Below are 21789 nucleotides of genomic sequence, written 5' to 3'. Positions count from 1 at the left end.
GACTATAATTACCAGATGGACGTTTGGTGAACACAAGAAATGATGGCTCCCCGTGGGACGCGCGTCCGTCCCGGTCCGCGAGTCGCGCTGTACTGGCGTCTGGCCCTGGCGCGAGGGGAGGGGTGGGCTCCCTGTCGTGCCAGAGTTTCTAAAGTTCCGTTATTCGTAAAAATCTATATAATTAACTAAATTTAAGTGGCTCTAAATTCACATAATAAAACATAATGATTAATTTAATATCTATAAATTTTTTAGAAATGACATTTAATAAGTTTGTCTAAAATAAGTTTGAATATTAGAGTCAAGCTGGAGACTGTCTGTTTTTTGATAACTACTCCAGTGGCGAATGATAATGCTAATTTGGGGCGGTTTGCGTTACGTCACACATTTCACTACTGAATTTAGGCTGAAGGCCGCAAGGGTTGCACTCACAGCTGTTTTAGTAGAAAGCTACACGTGAGTGACCCGGGCACTCCTACGTCACACTCTATTAGTTAGGGGCTTTTGTTTGTTTCTGATTACTTTATTATTGAGTGGGGAATTTTGTAGGCACGGGGAGTGTGTTGCATGTGTAATTAAAATGGTTCGCTATTCTCTACCTTGGGCTGCGGTCCGCTCACTTGACTCAGGTGGGCCATGGCTAGGGGTGCTTTCCGTTAGCGGAGCCGAGTACTGGCGGGTGCAGGTCGGGCTTTGGGGTGGCCTTCGGCCGTACGATGTCATTACATATTGAGCAAATGCAAAGTGTTGCATGGCCTTAAACTAGTTAAGAGCCATGTAGGTGGAACAAAAACAAACACCGAAAGCCCTTGGGTCATATTTAATGAAAGAAGTGAGTTCATCACACGTATCGTCTGATATGGCGGCCCAGTGCGAGCTAAACATTTAAACATCTTGATGACTAAAGTCCATTACGGGATGTCTGGGACGCAACCCCACGTGCAGTGCGCAGCATAGTAATTCCAGCCAAGCTCTAAGTGCAGTCGCACTAAATCATAATTTGTTATTTATTTATTAAATATGATTCCTGAATAAACATTGTCTTATAATTACATATTTTTTATGTAGGCCTACTAACTTTAATGTAATGGTCAATTGCTGATCGAGTGACAATCGATACAATAGTCGTGCCGGTCGTTCGGAGCAGTTTACTATCTACACTGCACTACACCTGTAGCGACCTGTAGCGAGTTCCGGTCGCACATACTAATGCACTCGGTATACCGAGTCGCCGACGTGTCATAGCAGTCTGTGCGAATCGAAGGAGCACCGAAGGGTATTGTCAACTGTTTAATGAATTTTAACAAGATGAGCAGTTTAACCCGTGATCAGGCGCACTATGAGCAAATCGCTCACGGTCAGAAAATATTCGTACATCATTTTATGAAATCTTCACATTTGATTTCGGGTCTCTTGGTACCTTCAAGTCGGCATTTTTTGATTCGCCTAGTTCCATTCATAGCCCCTAATACACATAGGAATCGAAAGTGTCAACATTCAAAGTCAGCTACCTTCACTTTGTGAGCAGTTTGCTCTATGCGCGCCCGATAGCATATGTTGACCGCGTATCGGGTGTGAATGTCTATCAAATGCACATCCGATTACACTCGCGTGTTCTTACAGTCTGTGCATGTCGTTCGTGTATCCCCGATAGTTTTCGCGCGGTTTCTTTTGAAGTTTGGGTGTAAAGTGATGAAGACTAAGACACTAGTAATGTGACACAATGAGATCTATAGGGACAGACTAAAAATTAGCTTTTGCGAGTTATTTACCTATTATTATATTGATTTAAGTTATATCTATAAATGTTTTACTTGGGCCTCTGTAGCTATTCAGCATGGTTGTATTTTAGTTTGATTTTTTTTCTCAATATTATGATACTTCAAATGTGAATTTTACATAACAATATTTTTTATGTTAGATTACTATAGATGAAGAGGCACGAAGGATGTTTGCAAATAATTATAAATAGTAGTGATGTTGAATTTTATGTGAACTTCTTTAATTGTATATTTAAAAAATATAGTGATGATTAAATACTACAATACAAGATACGCATTGCAATGCATTCATAAATATGCAAATTATAGATGTGTAAATGTTTTTTCAGCATTAAACACTACCTAATAAGTATTTCATTTGAATCATCATTTAAAACTTCTAGTATATAAAACATGTTATTTAACTAAAATCTCACATTTTGACAGATTAATGACAACTGTTGCTGCTGTGAGCAAAAAGCTCAATGCGCGCCCTATCGCGGAACTTTTTATAGTGCGCCCGATCGCGGGTTAATAATATACCTTGACGAAAATAAAGTTCAAAGCTTGGGTTTAGTATTTTTCGCTTTTATCGGAACTGTTTAACCATATAGTTTAAAATTTAGCTCTGCAAATCGAATAATTAGAGAGTCAATGCTGTTCTGGCAGAAAATTCTAGTAGGTGTTGCGAAAACTGTGTGGAATTCACATCTGCACACCACAGTTCACAAGAAAAAGGAAAATGCTATAGTCTATTTACGATTTTTATTGTGGAAAGAACTGGGTTTGTAAGAGATAGCAGAATTAGATTTATTTACAGGTTTATTCATTACTAATTTCTTCATTAATAATAAATAATTGTACTTAAAAATGACCGATCAGAAATCTTTAACGCTTAAAAATGTTTATTCGCATCCACTGACGGCCATGGTTCAGATATGCAACATGCCTCTAACAGACGTGAACTTAAACCCTGATGATAAATGAATAACAATAAATTACAAACTTGAGTAATTTTAAAGGACTCAGATTATAACATAATAAACAATGTTTTTTTTTACCAAGGTGGGTGAGCCAAGTAATATTTATAGTTTTTAGTTTTTTTCATTAAAACTTTTTTGTGGGTTTTCGCGCATTACCCTTCCAGCAGTCTTCCTCAGCTCATGGCCCGAGGCGGATGTGCCGTTCTGTGGGGAGCCTACACCTCTGCTTAAACTGATCTTGTTAATTCTGGTAATTTTAAATCTATATCCTTAAACCTTTTTCTTTAGCTTCCCATGTGTCCCTGAGTCATTTCATAGTGCCAGGTCCATCCTGCCCATCTTAAACTTAACTTCGCCATACATTTTACCAGACTGGCTGTCTTTAGAAGAGAGTTTTCAATTCATCAGCCACGCATATGTCTGCCGGCATCACAGATATTGCAAGTTTAGTCTATCGTACTATTGTTAGTACTTAAACAATTTTCAGAATTGGTTACCTACAACCACAGAACCTCTTTACCTTAGTAAGACTGCCACTAGGGTTAGTTATATTGTATCGTAACCAACATAAAGTACAGCATGGTCAAGTGTGTGTGTATAGTTTGCCGACGCGAGCCACTTCAATGTATAAAGTGTAATGTGTGAAGAAAACTATGTAGTTTTTCAGGACATATTTAGTTCCGTAATTACAACCCGACTAGACAGAAACCAGCTCTCTAATCTGTCCAGTGAGTGTGTACATGCTGCAATAGCTAGTAATTTCATTCAGTAAAATTCAGTCGCCTAGGGCCTAGTGGTCCACACTGGAGCCCAAGACCCACGCAACATCAGTGGCTAGTTTGCAAGCTAGCCTGGCGCCCTCGCGGACACTTTATATCTCACAATTCACTCCAGCATCCACTAGACACCCTGGGTCACAGATCACGAGACCGCGGGTGATAGCAAACATTATACTACTTTTAATTACCTTCAAATGGATCTAAAACTGAAATGTAAACATTCAATTAAAACCTGGAATTAAATATATGTAATTCAACAAAAATATTTTTGCTACCAATAAAAATTTCTTAATAAGTGCAACGTCCATGTTGAGTTAGAAAACATCTTTTCTTTGATTTTGCAAATTATTCTCTATGCAGGATTTAAACCGTGATAATTTTTTATTTATTTCAAAGTAAACATAATTTTATAATTTATTACACTATTTGTTTATGTTATGAGAGATTTAAAATTATATATAACTACTTGGTTACTGTTTCCATATTTTTGTTTGTGAAGTGAAGTTTTACTAATTTAAATACCAAGAGCGGTTACAGCGGGGAATTCAGTCAGTCAATGTAACGCTAATTTTTATTGGTTAATCCTTGTAGGTGAATTTTGAACTGTAGGAAGTAGGCTGAGACTAAAATTTCGAACGTTTTTAGCCTTTAGCGTCCCTTCCGGTCCGGTTCCCGTGGTGTTTGCAAGAGAATTGTTACTATTGTTGTCTTGTAGAAATCAAAGCATTTTTAGCCGTCAGTAACCAAAACCTACATAGTTTGAGCCGAGATGGCGGAAGTTACTACGCGTATATTGAATCTGTTCAGTGGATTAAACTTCGAGACTACAAGAGGCTTCTTACAGGCAAGTTAGGTGAACTGCACGACAGCCATCAGAAACTACTATTTTGTTCATAAGTACGCATAGTAGTTACCGTTTTAATGCTATTAAATATTTAATTGACTTTAGTGGCTTCAGTGGTTTTGTAATCTTATTATGTTTTTTGAAAACTGCTGTTACCAAGCAATTCGGTGCAATTGGACTAGCTCTAAAAGATCTTAATAATTTTTTTTAAACTTTAAATTTTGCATCTGAAGAAAATAATATAAATATATTTTAGTTCTTTAAATGTTTTTTAATGATGCTATAAAAAAAGTGCATTATTATAATTTAAGTAATTTAGTAGTAGATTACAATTTTCATGTTTCTCGTGGTAGGTTTTGTGACAATTAAAATATTGTAAAATAGTGAAAATGATTGGTTGGATATTAATAATTTCATGTGATCATAAGGAGACTTAAAATTGCAGCTTCAAAGTGAATTGCATACTATAAGTATTACAAACGTAGCTACCATCCACACTATTTTGCAGTATTTTTAACGTAGCTAACGCAACAGTGTATATTGGGATACCATAATACGTTCTATTGATGTAATCACAGTGTGATGCTGACATTCTTTACCACCTCTACATTATTATGGGTCAAGCTTGAGAATATGAGGGTTTTGGGCTGGGAACATTCACATGCTTGTTTTGTACTAAATACCTACTTTTCCTTACTAAACTAACTTTTGGGTATCTTATTATATACTAGCAATTTACCAATCTTAGGTTAATATGGAACCTGCCTTGCTCTTGATTTTGCTTGATCAGTAGGTACCCAGATGTCCTTCATGCAGTAATGACAACATAACTTCCTGCTATTTGTTGGGCACAACTACATGTTCACCAAAGTACAACAAACCCTTATATACATACAGATCATGACTCTGATTGAGAAACATCTGTGCATGTTTACTCAAGTTCCTTTTGTGCTCAGGCCACCCCTCTTTACAGTACATCATTGCTTCGTTGAGTACTATGTACTTGACTGTTGCACTTCAGAACTCTTCCTGCCTGGCTGGAGAACTTGCCAAGTGTCTGCTACACTAATCAGAAGCACTATTTCAGTTGACAGTTCCTGATCTGTAGGGTCACACTCAGGCAAGTTTGACCTTGACAGCAGATCTGCCAAGTGCATTAGTTTTCCTGGGATACATTCCACCATCAGTGAATACCAAATAACTGGTTTGTTATCCGCTGCATTTGCACAGAAAACTTATGCGTTATCTTTTTCTTGAAAACGGGCACTAATGATTTATGATCTGTTTGCACAGATACGTCTCTTCATGCTAAAAACTATGTTAAACATTTCTTATTCTAATTGCGCCATGGTGAGGTTGGCCAGATTTGGCAGAAAATTCCTCAAGTAACTCAGAAACCCAAGGACATTTTGCAGTTCTTCCTTATTTGTGTGTTTTTTGATGGCTTGTATTGCTTTAACTTGCTCTGTGTCAGCTTGGACATCCTGTTTTGAGAATACATGTTCAAAGTAATTAACCTCACTTTTCTGAACTGAAATATTTTTTATTAAATCAACATTCAATGTTATGGCTTTCCGTGCAACCTTCCGCCCTATTTCATCATGTTGTTCATTTTCTGCTGAAAGAACTGCCAGCCCGGTAAACATGTAGAGTAGCGGTATTTGCAGAAAAAAAATGCTAAAAATCTGAAATTACTTTTATTATATGCTCTTTCACTTCCTCTTTTCATTAAAACCGGCGGAGATAAGAAATTCCAAATACTTTAGGAGATATAGAATTTTTTAATTTTGCAATACTATACCTGTGCAATCATTCGACCGTCAGATTTTTTATTTTGCAGTGTGTTCGTGAATGCGTAATTAATTAAAATGGTGGATTAGGTCAGGTCAGTTACATTATTAATACTATCAAACTAAGCGGACATTAAAAATAATGTGAATTGATTTTAATGGCTGTTTAGTTTTAAAATATTTATAATGTAACTGACCTGACCAAACAAACCGGGACAAAGGATGAACAGAAGGAACTAAAATGGTCGATTAGGTCAGGTCAGTTACATTATAAATACTTTCAAACTAAGTGGACATTAAAAATAATGTGAATTAATTGAAATGGTTGTTTAGTTTTGAAGTATTTATAATGTAACTGACCTGACCAAACAAACCGGGACAAAGGAAGAACAGTAGGAACTCACGTAATTGTTTTTTTACTTATTACTTGCGCTACAATAAATTAATAAATAATCACGTATTGGTTCATATGAATACTGGCCAATCACGGAACTGTCACGTGACAAAATTCTCCAATAAAAAAAAATAATAGATACTCGTAAACAAGAAACACATGTGAGGGTCGCATGAATACACAGGTATTGTGATGAAAATTAAAAAAATTCGATATCTCCTAAAGTATTTGGAATTTATTATCTCCGCCGGTTTTAATGAAAAGAGGAAGTGAAAGAGCATATAATAAAAGTAATTTAGGATTTTTAGCATTTTTTTTTGCAAATACCGCTACTCTACGTACGATTTGCCCTAATGTGCTGTTGTATAGTTTACTTGGGGGTTGCGGGTGCTAAGGCATCACTGTCTTGTGAGAAGGCAGAACAGGCGCTGGTCCGCCTCTAGCCTCAGGAGTGACTTGTAACTCATGTCTGGAAAGGAATTTTGTGTTTGTTTGAACCCTGGCTAGATTTAGAAGACCTGCTCTCATGTATTTCTTCTACGATTCTAGAACACTTTATGAGACATTTCCGCATTTAAAGATCGGGTGAATTGTTTGGGCACTTGGGAAGTGGATAATTTAAAATGATTCTCTTTTCATTGTGGCAAGAGCTTACCAATAATGTTAACTTGATTATACAGACCCCCCTTAAGATTAGCATTTTCCTGGTCTGTAGTCATAAGCACCGAGACAGTAGGAGTGGGGTTTGAGCCAGCTATGTAATGTGAATACTTGCCTGGGACGCTGCTAGAGTACCTTGCTTGTTCCAGGATCTACCTGGCTGGCAAGGAGCCGCTTTTGAGCGCGCTGTACCCACCCGTGCAGTTCCCGGTGTCACAGGGGACACCCTCTATAGCGTCTCTCACCACGTGGGACCATTCCAAGATATGGCGCATCCCAGATACTTTATACATCGTACGTATTTATGCCCACTGTTTTGATTTTCAATACCTATATTTTGTTTTGTCACCACGGAACTTCTCTGTAATATCTCAAACAATAAAATTCCTGCCAACATATGTGTAGGCAGTAAATATTTATTTTTTTATTCATAAAATAACTGAATTGCTTAGGAAAATCTCTTTTTTGGCTTTGTTAAAGGGCTTCTGAATAGTACTACAAAAAGACTATACATTTTATGTCAGAAACTAGGTTTTTTTTGTATAAAAAGTTAGTCTTTAATATCCTGAGTGATCTACAAAATAAATTGTATTTTAACATTTTGTGGCACAGTATGTACTTTGTAGATGAGCATTGGTGATAGAATATACACAATTAAACACCCTAAAACCTTCCAAGGTATTTATCTAATGTATAAACAGCAATTGCGTGTGTAAAGTGTGCAATTTTAATTATGTAACTGTTCTTTTGAGGACCGTTATAACCACAGTAAATTTATAGAGCATTTTCTTGCTATATTCTTGCTAAATAGTTTTTATGCTACCTCTTAAGCTGGAATCACAATGCCCCGACGGGTCCGACGCGACAGGCCCGACAAACTGTCGTGCAGCATCTCAACATGACAGATTTAAAAGCGTAGGGTCACAATACCATGACAAAAATAACCCGACAATTTTCAATTTGGCCTTCGACAAATTGTGCCAAGCTAATTACTTCAATTAAAATGCATTATAGAATGCGCTAAAAACAAAGTAGGCTCTTTTATTTATTATTGACAGTTGAAGTGCAAAAAAAAAACATTTAGTCGTCTGCGATACAAAATAAGGTTGCCTACTTTTCGTTTCCGCTGCTCTTTTTTCTCTAAGGTAGGAATCTCTAAGATGCCGCCACTTAGTTTTGCAGAATGATGCTGTTAAAGGGAAATATAATTAATAGTAACAGCTTTCCATAAAATACTATCATAATTATCTTGAAACAATGACAAACGAGGCATTTATTTGGATTACTTTTTTTTCACAGGTTTATTTTTAAAAACGAACTCTTTATTTTACTACTTCCAATACCTCATTATTAATCCAGAAATTTGAATTATTAACTTCACTTCGTAAAATGGAGCGAAATAATTTAGTTAGCTGGTTTTAAATTTGCTTTAAACATACCATTCACATCTTCATCAACAAATTGGTTGGCAATTTCTGTCCACGCCTTATCTTTTTTTTGGTTGATTATTTAAAGTCCTTTCCACAAATGTCATAGAGCTCTGGATATCTCTTTACTTTATAAATTAACTCTTCTTAAGTAAAACTTTCCATTTCTTTCTTTACAATAATACAATACACCAGACCTGAACCACCTGATGCAAAGTTTACAAACAAGTAAAATTTTGTTTTTCTCTGTTTGACTACAATGTACCACAGTAGGGACATTTGAGCGAAATTTCATTTTATTCAGTTCACATTCCTTTCATGGCATGCGTCGTACACACCCCGACACGATGCAGAATAGAAATAGATTGTACTTTTGTCGGGCTGTCGGAACTGCGTTTTCGTCGGGCTGACGTCACTACAGCCTTGTTTCTCATTGGTCGCTGCTTAAATTCTGTCGTCGGGTTGTCGTGTTGGATCCGTCGGGGCATTGTGATTCCAGCAGATTGATATTGGGAATGTTCTGTATTTAATTTTTAGCGCATTTTTTATGTCAATAGGTGCGAAAGAACTTGTTTAAGCTGAGAGTTTGTGTGTGTGTGTCTATATATAAATTTAGATTAAGTATTTTAGCAAATGGGAGGTAACATCAGGGCACCTCTTTCAAAAGTTATGAGTTGCATGCTACAAATAAATCATATTGGATCAAGTTTATAATGTATGTACGTATTAACATCCTTGCCTGCCCGGTAACCCAGCAGTGTTTGCATGTTCAACATTAGTTATCGCAGTTCAGTAAGTTTTCACAATATCTTTTTCAAACATAAAAACTATGCTGTGAATGTCTATGTGAGAAAAAGTACGAAAACGTTATTGTAGACTTGTGTTTCTGAATTTTTTTACAATGTTGAAACATTAAAAACATTGAAACAATAACCTGCGATAACTCTCTCGTACTTGTTCTCTCACTCTGCATAGTGCAGTTCAGGTTTGAAAGTGATATTGTGAAAATAGACTAATTCACACCTTGATATTTATAATGTAAAACCCTATCCTAACTCACGGCTGAGCCTAGATAGGCAGGATCCTTGCTTGTGGATTATTATATTTTTCATAGAATCATTTATCATCTATGGTAATTTCTTTGTATGTTCCACTGTAGTAAATTTTGTCGCCAGAGATATACAATAGGCCTGCTTGTTAGCTGCTATTTATAAACAGAGTTGTCGGGGGAAATGAAGAGATGGGGGGCAAATAATTCTGTCGGGGCTCTCCTTGTTATTTAATGTTTAACTTTTCAAACTCAACATTTAAAAAAAACTGAAATACCTACTGTGAACGTTACTGTAGCCATAGCTGTAAACATGATCTGTGTGTATCTCATAACATGTAAGGTTTCTAATGAATTCTACTAACAGTAGACTTGTACCTAATTTTAGTTCTTTAATGATAAACCCAAGCATTAAAAAAATCTTAATTCAACCGGAGCACCTCCTGGTGCATGGTTCCAGGGAATTTTGCCCTCTCCTCTTTCCTCTTCCGCCCTGTAATGTAACAGTCAGGCAAAAGTTGAAATGACAATTTATCCCTGACTAATGGCATTGTAGTCACTCTCTAGAAGTTCATTTCCTGAGTTCCCACAGCAGAGTGACATACAGCATGCTTTTGTAGTATAATTTACAAAATATTTCATCACTAAATTCTGCAATCGATGTTAAACCAAAGATTGAACATAGTGGGTGAAGGCGAGCCATAAGTATCACCTGAATACAATAACCAGGCCCACGAACATTCAGTCTGATGAAAATTTAGTGATTGTGATGTCGTGGGGGGTGGTTTTCGGATTGGCATACGTATAGACCTTGGGTGCCACCACGTGGATGAGCACGGCACGTGGACCCAGCTACAGACTCCGACCAAGGGCCGTGATGTAACCCATGTGGAGCTAGGCTCAACTCCCCCCTGCGTGGATACGCTAGAACTCACCGGCCCGCTCTGTTGCCTGCGAAGACAACTGCTTGTGCCTCCGTCTCTGCACTGGAAAGCTCGTGGTCGAGAATTGATTGCAACGAGTTGGGTGATTATTTAGTTTTATTGCCGCCATCACGTACACTGACAGTGCGTACAAAAAACAGCAAGTAGTCCAGCTTAGGCCCGAAAGTGTAACCTCGCCGAATAATACAAAACGCTCTGGGGAGCTTTAATTAGTTGAGTACACAGTCTACCGCCGGGGCAGGCCTCGAAGGTTAATTAAAAAAAAAGTTTAAAATAATTATGACGGCGGATGATACGGATCAGTTGAGAGCAATAGTTGAAGTCGGCAAGGTGCTGTGATGCGTTCTACCCTGTGCTGGGCCATGGGTGTCATGGCTGTAGGAAGTGCAGAAATTACCGTTAGTAGATTTATATAACGGAACAAGTAAACATAACATATGTAAACCCTTTAATAATTACACGTTAATTTAGACTTGAGTATTACAGTTATTTAATTATTAACTACATTATTTAAAAAGATGAAGTATCCACTGCTGAAGTTAAGGTGGGCACCGAAAGGGTTCGCGCAGGGCGACCGAACGCACACACTTGTTGGCGGGAGGCTTGAATTAGTGGGTGTCAGCAGCGGCGTGAGGCACATCGGGCTTAGGAAGGGCGTAGCCCTGGTCGATGTGAGTGCAATAGCTTAAAGAAAAATATACATAATTTTTTTGATTGATTAGTCTATTTTCCCATTTTCAGGAAAAAAAGCTGTCATTGAATCATTACATAACTATATCTTTAAATGAAGGTAAATATCAGCTGCTGAAAGAATATAGGCTAAATGGTGAAATCATTTTGCCAGTTTCAGTTATTCTGGTGAGTAAACAATTTCATTTCCTGTAAACTTTTACTTAATTGTAATTTTACTAACTGAAACCTTTAGACAAATTAAAATATTTTTGTTATTGATAAGAAATCACCTTTTTAGTTTTTTTATGATGTTTCTGTGAAATTGTTGAAGTTTTTAGTTGTGTCTTAATCTTTAACACACATAATATGAACTCGTAAATCAATTACAATTTTAGTCTTTTAGGTAGATATAAAATTTTTTGGAATACTAGAATACATAGTTCAGTTTCTTGGTTAGTGGAGTTTTATGCTTATCTAAGCCTTTGCTGTAAACATAAAAAAATTCTTGAGTTTTACGCTTTCGGTATACTCTTGAAAACTACCTATGAATTTTTGTTCACAGTTTACTCTTACAATTTTAATTTAAATAAACTGCATATATAAACTTGTTTTTATCAAAATTTCTCAGGGGTTTGCCTACCAATGTCAAGACACCATTTACAAAATAACAGAAAAATAAAGATTACATATAAACCTGTATGTTCTGTTTGGATATACTTTTTTTTTTTACAGATGAAGGTATGGGAACTAGTAGGAAGCAGACATTCAAGAGATTTCATGAAAATTCCTGTGATGTTTGAGAAAATCTTTGCACCAAAACCTCTGGTTTTTCCAGAGAATGGTAAGTTTTGTGTCGTACATATCACGAAGTTTGTTAAAATGTGTGTAGTAATCTAATCTAAGTATTTTCTTATTAAATTTATCAACTTGAATTTTCTGTTTTGTGTGGCAGAGTCGATCAGCCTTCATCTCACCATCCTACAAACCACCGGGAAATTCGAAGTTTCTGAATTCCACAAGAACCGTATCTTCTTAAAGGGTCGGGTGATGCTGATGAATGATATTGCACAAGAATCTGCCGCTGAGATTTCTTCCCAAACAGAGCACATGAAAGAACTTACAGCCAGTGATATTTACGGAGGGTTAGAGAGAAAGGGATATGAGCCTGGAGAAATGTTCAAAAAAATTTGCAGAATGGAACTCTCTGATAATGGTAGGTAGATTGTTAGTGGGGAATAGTTTTTTTTACAGTTATACATAGCCAGAGCTGTTACAACTGTGTACTTGAAAACTAAAATGTTGCCTTTTTAAAAAACATAGTTTATATTTAGTACATAGTATTTTGTTAAAATTAACTATTCTTAATTTACTCAAATCATGAGTGGACTTGTGCAGATTTAGTGTTTTCAGCATTTCTTATCAGTGCCATGTTCATCAGTGTAAGTTAAATCTAACTGGATTATGTGGCCCTCATACCTACATTGATATAAAATATGTAGAGCCATATTCATAGATCATTTTCAAAGTTATCCTTTGGTAGCAGTGGCGTAGCCAGGATTTGTGTATGTGGGGGTGTTACGAAGCAAACCCCCCCCCCCCCCCCCCCCACTATTAAGCGGGGGGTCCGGGGGTCCTCCCCGGGAAAATTTGGATTTTAAGGTGTAAAATAGTGCTATTTTAGCAGTTTTCGGTTCTTAAATTTAAATATTGTAAAAGTAAAATTTTTATTAATTTTAACATGAAATTTGTGTGAGTGATGAATAAGAAATTAATTAAAGATTTGGTGCTAAGGGGGGGGGGGGGTTGACCCCTCAACCCCCCCCCCCCCTCCTGGATGCGCCCCTGTTTGGTAGAAATGTAAAGTAGTCGAGAAACACTGAATAAAGATTATTCATTGGACTATCGGAGAAATTGGCGCAGTGGACTCACATTTCAGGGGACCCGGGTTCAAAGCCTGGTCTGGCCAACATAATTTCAGCTGTCCATGGTGTTTTGTTTAGCTCTTTATCTTGTTTCACTCTTTTATTTCAACATTACCTTTGTTCAAACGTTTCCATTGCACATGCACAGCTCCACAGTGGCATCAACCAGTATCCGTATCACTACTGTCTCCTCTCTCAACTGTCTCCTGTTACCAACCTCACAACATGTGTAACCAAAGTACCTCCAGCCAATATGTACTAGGTTTCTGACAATTCCTTTCCCAATATTTCCGATTTGTCTCAAGGACCTTGCCTGGCTGTTGATAAATGTTTAACCCAAGAAAAAAAAAATGGTGATTTCATAATATGAGCAGTTTTTACAGTTTATACCTGTTTGTTCATTCAAGCTTTATCATTATTGTCAATCATAGTAAAACAATTAGAAAACCTTTTAAAAAAAAAAACTTTGATGTTTATGCACTAAGCTGTCATAAAAGTCCTCTGCCCAATTATTGCATGTGCCCGGTTGTTAGATGAAAGGAACTTTGGCATGGTCGTGCTACTAGGCCACACAAGCACAGCGTTGTCACTGGTGTGTTTGCAAGGTTCGACAGCCGTGGTGGATCGCAGCGACGACTGGGGCGTCTTCGTGGAGTCCCTCCTGCAGCTGGCCGTGTTCCACGCCAACGAGGGCCAGCAGAAGCTGCAGTTCCCCCGGCACATAGAGAGCCTGCTCATCAACCCGCTGCAGCCAGTCTCGTCGGAGGGTAAGTGCCTGACTTACCAAACTGTTCCATTTCCAATCACTGTTGCTAATCGTGAAAGGAGAACAAGTTCTCCTATGACCTCGATAAAAAAATTAATTTGGAGAATTCAACTTAGTAGACTAGCAGTGTATCTAATTGTCCTAGTTGTGTGATCTTCGAACAAACATATCCTACGCTGCTTACAAACTGTAAATGAATTTGTGATGCACCATGAAAAATGGGAAAGTAAATTCAACAATCATTACAGCCCAAATTCTTGTATTATTACTAAAACTATCGGACTAGCGTAACTTATTACATTGTGACATGTGGTATATTCAATTTCTAGAAGATTGAATAGGATATTTAGAAGTGTCTTTTAAACCTTATTACAGTAACACATAAAACACTCATAGTGATCTAAAATATCATTGTGATATTACATCAGATCACAGAACACTGAAACTTTAATTTAAATAATTTATTTATGTTTTTTAGTATTTCTTTACGTATTTATTTGTGCCAAATTTATACATCTTTCACGTTAATTAACTACTAAATTTGTTTTGGATATTGCTATGAGCATTGAAACCCTTCTCTATGTTAATAATGTTAAATGTTATGTCTTTTAAATGCTTAATTCAAGGCCGGTGATTGGCCGATAGATCAGCGGATCTTTTAAAAACATTGTTGTTAGAGATGCTATAATTTGTAATAGAGAAGAGAAAAACTTCGGTGTGCCATCTTGTGGTTTGTGTGTGTGCTGTTACGTCGGATTTTGCCGACGCGGCATTTTAAATAGCTTCTGGCATCGCTACTTCTCCCGAATTGGCGAGAAAATATGCACCAAGCTTCGGCGAAGCTCTGGTAATATTGGTTTTATTGGGGCTTAATCTGAAAACCATATATCGGCGAATAATCAGGTATGACTATATGCTATGTTAAATCCTGATCTGTCGTCGTACCGAGTCATAGCTCGAATTGTGTTTGTGACCATCTGCTGCCTGATAAATCTACGGTAATTGTTTTAAATCAATTGTCCTTAAATACTCTTAAAGCCTCTAGTTTCTTTAAATTATGGCACAATTAATGTTTTTATATCACTTTACTCAGAGGTCTTGATGTATTTTGATTCTCATGCGAACCTACGAAATTCTGAACTAGCAAAATTTATTTTATCTCCAAATAACTGAACTTTTGTATCTTTTGTGCCCAACCTAATTTTTAATAGCTAATTTATATGTTGTTTTACTTTTATGCTAAGTGTAAGCAACCTTGTTTGTCATTTAATATTTTTAATGTTAATTAATAAACATAATATAATTAGTATTAAATTTATTTTTGTATTTAATAAATATTTATGTTGGGTACATTCGGAAACTGGCGCCCAGCAATGATAAACGATTCAGAAGTGCATGATAGGGAGAATTTTAACTCTGTAACTGTGAAGGGCCTTACAGAAGGAAAGTGGTCCTCAACACAGGGGGCATTACATCATCTCAGTGTTATGGTGGATATCATAATACGAAATAGACATCAAACCCTGATGTATTATATTCTTTCCAGATATAATATTTATTAAAATTTAAATTACCATCATTAATAGTCTAACATAATGCCATTCAATTTTCTTTATTACCATTTAATTATTTTCAAGCTACCATAGACCTCTCTGTCATAGAGAAAGTAAAAGTGTGAACCCAAATATAACAATAACAAGAGAAAAAAGTATTTTAAAAAACTCATTGACCATTTATAGTAAAGAAGAAAATAATTAACCATAACAACCTCATTCGCTACAGTCACTTTATTAAAAAAAAAAAAGTGTCATCTATTATTTAACTAAATTTATATTTTAGGCACTAAGTTAATTGGTATTAATTAGTGAAATCATTTAGTATTCACATTGCCTGTGTAATTTTCACATTATGTACAGATTGTGTGGCGGTGTTCAACAAATTCACCCGCTCCGTTTGCTGTGGCGGGGTAAAGATAACTGGGATAAGAACAGAGGAACTAGACAAGGACAGCAGGATCAACGTGATCAGCCACAGACTTCGATTCGTGCCCTACCTTAAGACACAGTATCAGGTGAGAACATTTGTACATGTTTTCACTATTATAATCTGTTTGAGAATTGAAGAACAGCAAACTCTTAATTTCTTTTTTTTATTGTGAGTTCTCAAATACTATTTACTTTATGGCCTTGTATTGAAATAAACATACAGTCACTGAAAGTAGGAAGTGGGTTTGTGGAAGAAATATACTGCATCGTGTATTCTGGCAGACACCTCCCGTCCTCTTACGACTCCTTCGCCTCCTCCGCAAGTGACTAGTGTTGTCAAACTCTGCTGGACCTAGAACCTCCAAATATAAGTTAAAGTAAGATGCTGAAGAATTACATAAATTAATGAATTCCGCGGAACCCCTCTTAGCCTAATGGCCCTACCGGGGTGTTATCATTATAACATTAAAAGATCTATATTATTAATTTACTAATGAAGCCATGATATCTGCCATCACAGAAGTTAAATGATTATTTATGAATATGCAAGATATTATATTTATTACATCGGCTTGGAAATCCCCTGAGGAATCCCCTGAAGAATTACAGTACCATTTACCAGCATTACATCATTCCCGGTTCATCTGTGGCCGATGTCTTGCAGTTTGAGATGTGTTGCTGGGGCGCCATCTAGCGGTTGTTGCACCTACTTGCGCGCTAGAACACAGAACACGAGACTCTCCCTGGTCGTGATAACACCCCAGGACGCTAGGCTACTTATGAGTAAATAAAATAATGATAAAACTGATATTCTGGTTTGTTTTTTGCACGTTACTGTACATGTGCTTTTATGAAGAAATATTTTTTTAAAAATAAATTATAGAAGCATTTTCCCAAGCTTTAGGATCCCAGAAAATGAATTTATTGTGAGTCACCATGTTACAATTAGTCAGGAAGAAATGTTTGTTATAATTATTTGATTGATTTTTTTTATAATTATGTACCATATATCATGTAGCATATATCAAGTGAAAAGTATGGTACAAATCACAAAACGCTTCCTATAATATAGTGTTTTATCCGTAGGAATTGCTCTAGATACAAAATAATGGCATCCAAATGCATTAACTCAAGCCAAGCCTTAATGCTACAAGCTAAACAGTAAATTTTAAATGCTATCATCCACTTTATATAATAATGGCTGAATACCAAAACAATTAAAAAAATTAATTTTGACTTTATCATAGTTTCTGAAATTGGCAGTGCTCTGAAAACAACCGAGTGTATGTTCCACAGTGAATGTTTTTTCCCCCAGAATGCTAGAGAGTTTGTGGACACGGCAGTGCAGCTGTTGATGGAGAATGTTGGTTCATTTAGAAGAAGCACTTTAAAGATGACTGAAATAGTTAATGGATTGCCTGTTAACCTGGGCACAGAAGTGAGAAATGCAGTCAGCTCGTATCATAAGGACAAGGTAATCACTTCTCCACTGTGAAAATAGACTTAAAATTTTTAAAAATATATATATACCTATACCTATTGTGAATCCACTGATAATAATCTATATTTATTAAGAAGTATAAAACAAGGCGCTATCTGTATGTCTGTTCGCTTACTTCTTCTAAACTCCTCAATGGATTTTGATGTGGTTTCCACCATCATTTAGAGAATTTATTCGGGAAGGTTTATGTGTGCAATACATTGATATCAAATTTAAAGATATTAGAGAAATCTCGATATTTTGTAATCAAGTCATAATATTATGCTTTTAGGGCATTTACACAGCTTACTTTTTTATGCATGACTGGTGCATCAAATTAATGTAGTACAGACTTGTGTGTCTTAAAAAAGCCTACAGAAAAGTCAGTGATAGCATTATTGTCTTCAAGGTATGACTCACAGTATCCATTTTTATCTTTAATAATTGGTTAAAATATAATGCGTTATTTGCAAAGCTTTTTTGACAGATAAATTATACTTATCCAATGAAATAAGTTATTTACTGTAGGCATTTAATTTAGATCATAACTAACCCTAACACCATATCATGTGTGTAGGCTGGTAAGAAATAATAAAACAATTCCTTTACATCATCAGCCTTTATTCCCCGCCATCTTGCATATCACACCCCTGCCAACCTTGCACTCGTTGCCATACCCACCTAGCACTCCTCACAATGTGCAGTCCATCAAAGCACACTTTTTAATTTTTGATATTTATAAGTACTTAATTATTAAATCTAAATGATGCCACATTAGTAGATCATATCCGTGCAAAGCCACAGCAGGTCGCTGGTAGGAACTAAGCCTTTGTTTATTTCACATAATGATGATTCACAAATTCAACAATATCCTATGGAATTAGGATGTAGAATATGATTTGTGAGGAAGATGAATCGTGAGTTTGTTTTGGATAGTTGAAGTAGGCACTGTAATGCCTTAATGTAATTTGGCTATGAAAATAATCAGTTGCTACTTTTGAAACAACATCAGTCTTTTATACATTACTCTATGTGTTACAGCCAAATATCTGGGGTTAGTATTAAATTATCTTGATTTTTTAATGGCCACTTCTGTTACCTTGCTTTCTGTCAGTGTTAAAATAGGCAAATTTCCAAGAAATTTATTCCTTTTGAAGAAAAAATCACTGGGCGACAGCCAGTCGTATCAAACTACATAAGTGCCAGCAATTCATTTAAATTACTTTTTTGTTACATTGTGTCAGAAGTTAATTCATCGTTTGTGCTATTAACTATATGAATTAAAACTTATTTAAATAAATATATTATTTTGAATAAAAACTAGCATTCAGGCATAACATGAACTTCAGTTGTGTACATAAAAATACTTAAAATTATTTCTAGAATAAAAATTTTTATGTAAATAATTATTGAAATTCAACATGAGATTGAGTTTGAGCTGTGGCCATGGTTTTATATACACATAGTACACTGGCTTACCTGCTAGATGGTTCAGAATCATAACATATACTGGATGGGTAGTGCCTAATGAAAGTCACTAAAAAATCTAGAATATTAGATGTACCTATATTTGATTTTAATAATCAAAATTTGTGCTTCTCTTGATTGAAACTGCTTGATTTTTTTTTTTGAAAATGGAAAATAGTTTAAAAGTTGGTGATTTATTTTTGTTAAAATGCAGTTTGTACACCATTCCTTTGAAGAAAGGATTTTTTGGGGGGGAAAATATTTTTAAAAATTATTTTGGACATACACTATTGCTAGTATACACTGAATGTCATTGAGAAAACCTCTATGATAGACATTGTAAACTAGCAATAATGTTTTATATCAAACTTTTCCATTACAAGAATCATTTAGAGAACGAATTATTTTGCCAACTGGAAAAAATGTGGAATCAATGGCAAGTAAATGATCGCTATGTCTGCGTCACCGTATGCTTGGCTATAAAGACTAGTGAGGGTCAATATAAAGACATGCTGGTAGCAACCCGCAGTGTTCTGGGCGCGACAGGTGGCGCTGAACGCCATCAGCACGGACGAGGTGCAGAGCGCGGGCGACGCCGCGCTGGGCAGCACTCTCCTCGCGACAGGCTCGACCGTGAGAGAGGCGCTGGCCCTCCTGGAGACCCGCGGGAGCTTCCTGCTGGCGAGGCTGGACCGCGGGGAGCAGCCGGCGCTGGGAGCGTCCGTCGCCGTCGTGGCGGAGCAGCACTTCGGCAGCACCCGCTGGCTCGTCCTCAAGAAGGTACTGCAGCAGGTCCGACGATGGCCAGTGAGCCCCGTCGTTAAACTAATTTAAAACTGTTCACACGTTGTAAACACTAACTACACTTCAGCCAAGTTTTTGGGCGTCCAACCACCTGTCACCATGTAATCATTCAGATTGAGGGCGTACCGGTGTTGAGGTTGGAATATTGGTGGAAATTAATGGGCGCCACGACGTGAGTGAGCACGTGGACCCGGCTGGAAACTCTAACTCAGGGCGTTACGTGGCCCGTGTGCGGCGAGATATTAGCCCTCCTGATCCTCAACGCAACGCCTGTTCCTAACCAAGCCCGTTCTCAGCGTCGGGCACGCTTCTAATTACCGCAGTGGGCTCTCAGGGCGTCCCACACGCCGCTGACCAGGTTAAGGACCCACGTGGCCCCCCCGAACACAAAACACATGACTCAATTAGTTGGTTTTTATTACTCACGGTACACGTCCTTACACGATCCTCCGTTGATACAGCTATAAAACGCCCGAGGCACGAATCAGGTTAGGTGAGGAGGCGAACCACGCACGTGGTCGCCTCAAGCCGTTACTTAACACACAGATGACCGAAAACTCCGGAGAGTAATTAATTATTAATTAAGCAGTCTCTCCGAACGAGAGAGGCCCCGAGGATAAAAAGAAAACGATTTGGATAAATTACTTAACAGAACTACTTCTCGGTGAAACAACGGTGATGTCCCCGGGGTGTCTGCAGAGACGTCCGCTCTCGGCCGGCTGTAGAAGGAGACTGGGCAGAGATCCGGGCTTGCGGAAGGCAACATGGCGCCCTTCGCGCCGAACACAATTACCGTTACACTTTAGCTATTGCGTGCTCCGGGTTATTATTAAAAATAACATGAACTCTTTTACAAAAATAAGCACATCACATCTATACCCAGACCGTCTGTAATAATTACTTATATGATAGAAAACAGTTTAAATCAAGTTACGTGCTAGTTCCTCCGCCGCCCGCTAGGGAGCGTCCTTGTCCGTGTTTGCACGTATTGAATTATAAAACATCATGATTTGATTAAACAAAAGACACTCACATACGTAGCCATCGTGACACTATTTAGGGGCGAAAAGAAAAGGATTACAATATTTATTAATACCAATTAGGGGTGCGGCGCACTGCAGCTAAGTGCCCTCTTGCCGGGCTAGCAACACACGCACAAGCGGGAGGTTTGAACAGATGGTGGTGTTTAGGCGGTGGCACATCGGGCTCAAAGGGGGCCGCAGGCCCGGACGACGTCAAGATGTTGCAGCCTCTGGTGCTACGTTCCATATTTCATTTTTGACTATCATTTATTCGTTTATTTTGACGTGAATTCTATGAATGAACGTCTTATGTTTCGTTTTGGGGGGGGGGATCATTACAGAATCCTGGCGACACAAAAAAATAGGACACTTTGAAACGTTCATTATGGCCAAGCTATACATTCGAGGCTAATAATATCTATACAACCGTAAAGCCCACTCTGACGGCGACGGGAAGCGCTGGCACCAATGCTCCCCCTGCGTCCCCCGCAATGACTTGAGCGCGTGGCAGTGAATGCTAAAATGCGTAGTAGGCGTGGCTAGCGTTCGACTGCAAGCGAGTTAGCATCGAAAGTATTTGGTTGATTTGCTCAAAACAACTTTTATTCCTAGAGTTATAGTGTAAACTAAATTTTGAAATAAAAATACATTAATATTTTTTGCACATAAATTTTTACACATAAATTTTTTACACAAGCAGCAAGTAATAATGCCCAAACCGAAAGTGAAAAAAAGCAGAGAAGCAATGAGTGACACCAAATTCTAACCGGCCACCTAGACTTTCAGATGCAGAGAAATGTCGGCTCTATTGATTAGTAAAGAAAGAATCCTAGGAAAATGCAATGGAATTGCCCCAGGTGGCCAAAAGTGGTGAGTGCGCACGATGAAATATGAGACCTACTTCGGCTCAACCCAGTGATAACGCATCGAATATAGAATCAGTGGACATGGAAAACCCAGAGAAATCAGAAAATCACAACATTGCACCTGGTCATCATATTTTTATTTTATCTGTTCCTTCAAAGCATCCTACTTTGGTATT

The 21789-nt window shown here is 37.4% G+C and overlaps 1 protein-coding gene across 1 annotated transcript in view; it reads left to right on the top strand.

The window, feature by feature from the left end:
• Window positions 1-21789, top strand: part of LOC134540181 (fatty acid synthase-like) — a 109956-nt gene that overhangs the window by 55620 nt on the left and 32547 nt on the right. Inside the window, exons 14-21 of the mRNA XM_063382744.1 lie at window positions 7360-7504; window positions 11371-11487; window positions 12034-12142; window positions 12254-12514; window positions 13829-13990; window positions 15906-16060; window positions 17290-17448; window positions 19468-19701. Of these exons, the coding sequence (XP_063238814.1) occupies window positions 7360-7504; window positions 11371-11487; window positions 12034-12142; window positions 12254-12514; window positions 13829-13990; window positions 15906-16060; window positions 17290-17448; window positions 19468-19701 (1342 nt within the window). The remainder of the gene's footprint in view (window positions 1-7359; window positions 7505-11370; window positions 11488-12033; window positions 12143-12253; window positions 12515-13828; window positions 13991-15905; window positions 16061-17289; window positions 17449-19467; window positions 19702-21789) is intronic.

Source organism: Bacillus rossius, chromosome 16 (genome assembly GCF_032445375.1).
Source record: "Bacillus rossius redtenbacheri isolate Brsri chromosome 16, Brsri_v3, whole genome shotgun sequence".
NCBI lineage: Eukaryota > Metazoa > Arthropoda > Insecta > Phasmatodea > Bacillidae > Bacillus > Bacillus rossius.
This window is presented reverse-complemented; position numbering and strand designations above follow the sequence as displayed.